Genomic DNA, 251 nt, shown 5'->3' with positions numbered 1-251 from the left:
TCGCGCTGCAGAAGGGGGGCCCCCCCCAGGAGCCCTACCTTCATCCTGGCCAGGAAGCGATCGAGGCAGTTGACAGCCAGGGAGAAGGTGTCGGGGCGGAAGCCGAAGAACTGGGTGAGGCTGAGCAGGTCCTTCACCTCGAAGTCGCGCAGGCGGGCGCTCACGCGCAGCCCCGTGTCGTGGGCGCCCTCGACGAGGCGCAGGCCGGGCGCCTTGGGCTGCCCCCGCACCTCCTGCTCCAGCAGCGCCGC

At 71.7% G+C, this 251-nt stretch overlaps 1 protein-coding gene across 1 annotated transcript in view; it reads right to left on the bottom strand.

Moving 5' to 3' along the window:
• The window catches only part of CCNG1 (cyclin G1), a 6,778-nt gene that overhangs the window by 6,352 nt on the left and 175 nt on the right, over positions 1-251 (bottom strand). Inside the window, exon 2 of the mRNA XM_006015708.3 lies at positions 39-249. Coding sequence (XP_006015770.1) covers positions 39-249 — 211 coding nt within the window. The remainder of the gene's footprint in view (positions 1-38; positions 250-251) is intronic.

The sequence above is a fragment of the Alligator sinensis genome, unplaced genomic scaffold (genome assembly GCF_000455745.1).
Source record: "Alligator sinensis unplaced genomic scaffold, ASM45574v1 scaffold7_1, whole genome shotgun sequence".
In the NCBI taxonomy this organism is placed as follows: Eukaryota; Metazoa; Chordata; order Crocodylia; family Alligatoridae; genus Alligator; species Alligator sinensis.
The sequence above is the reverse complement of the archived record's forward strand: the minus strand, read 5'-3'. Positions and strand labels throughout refer to the sequence as shown.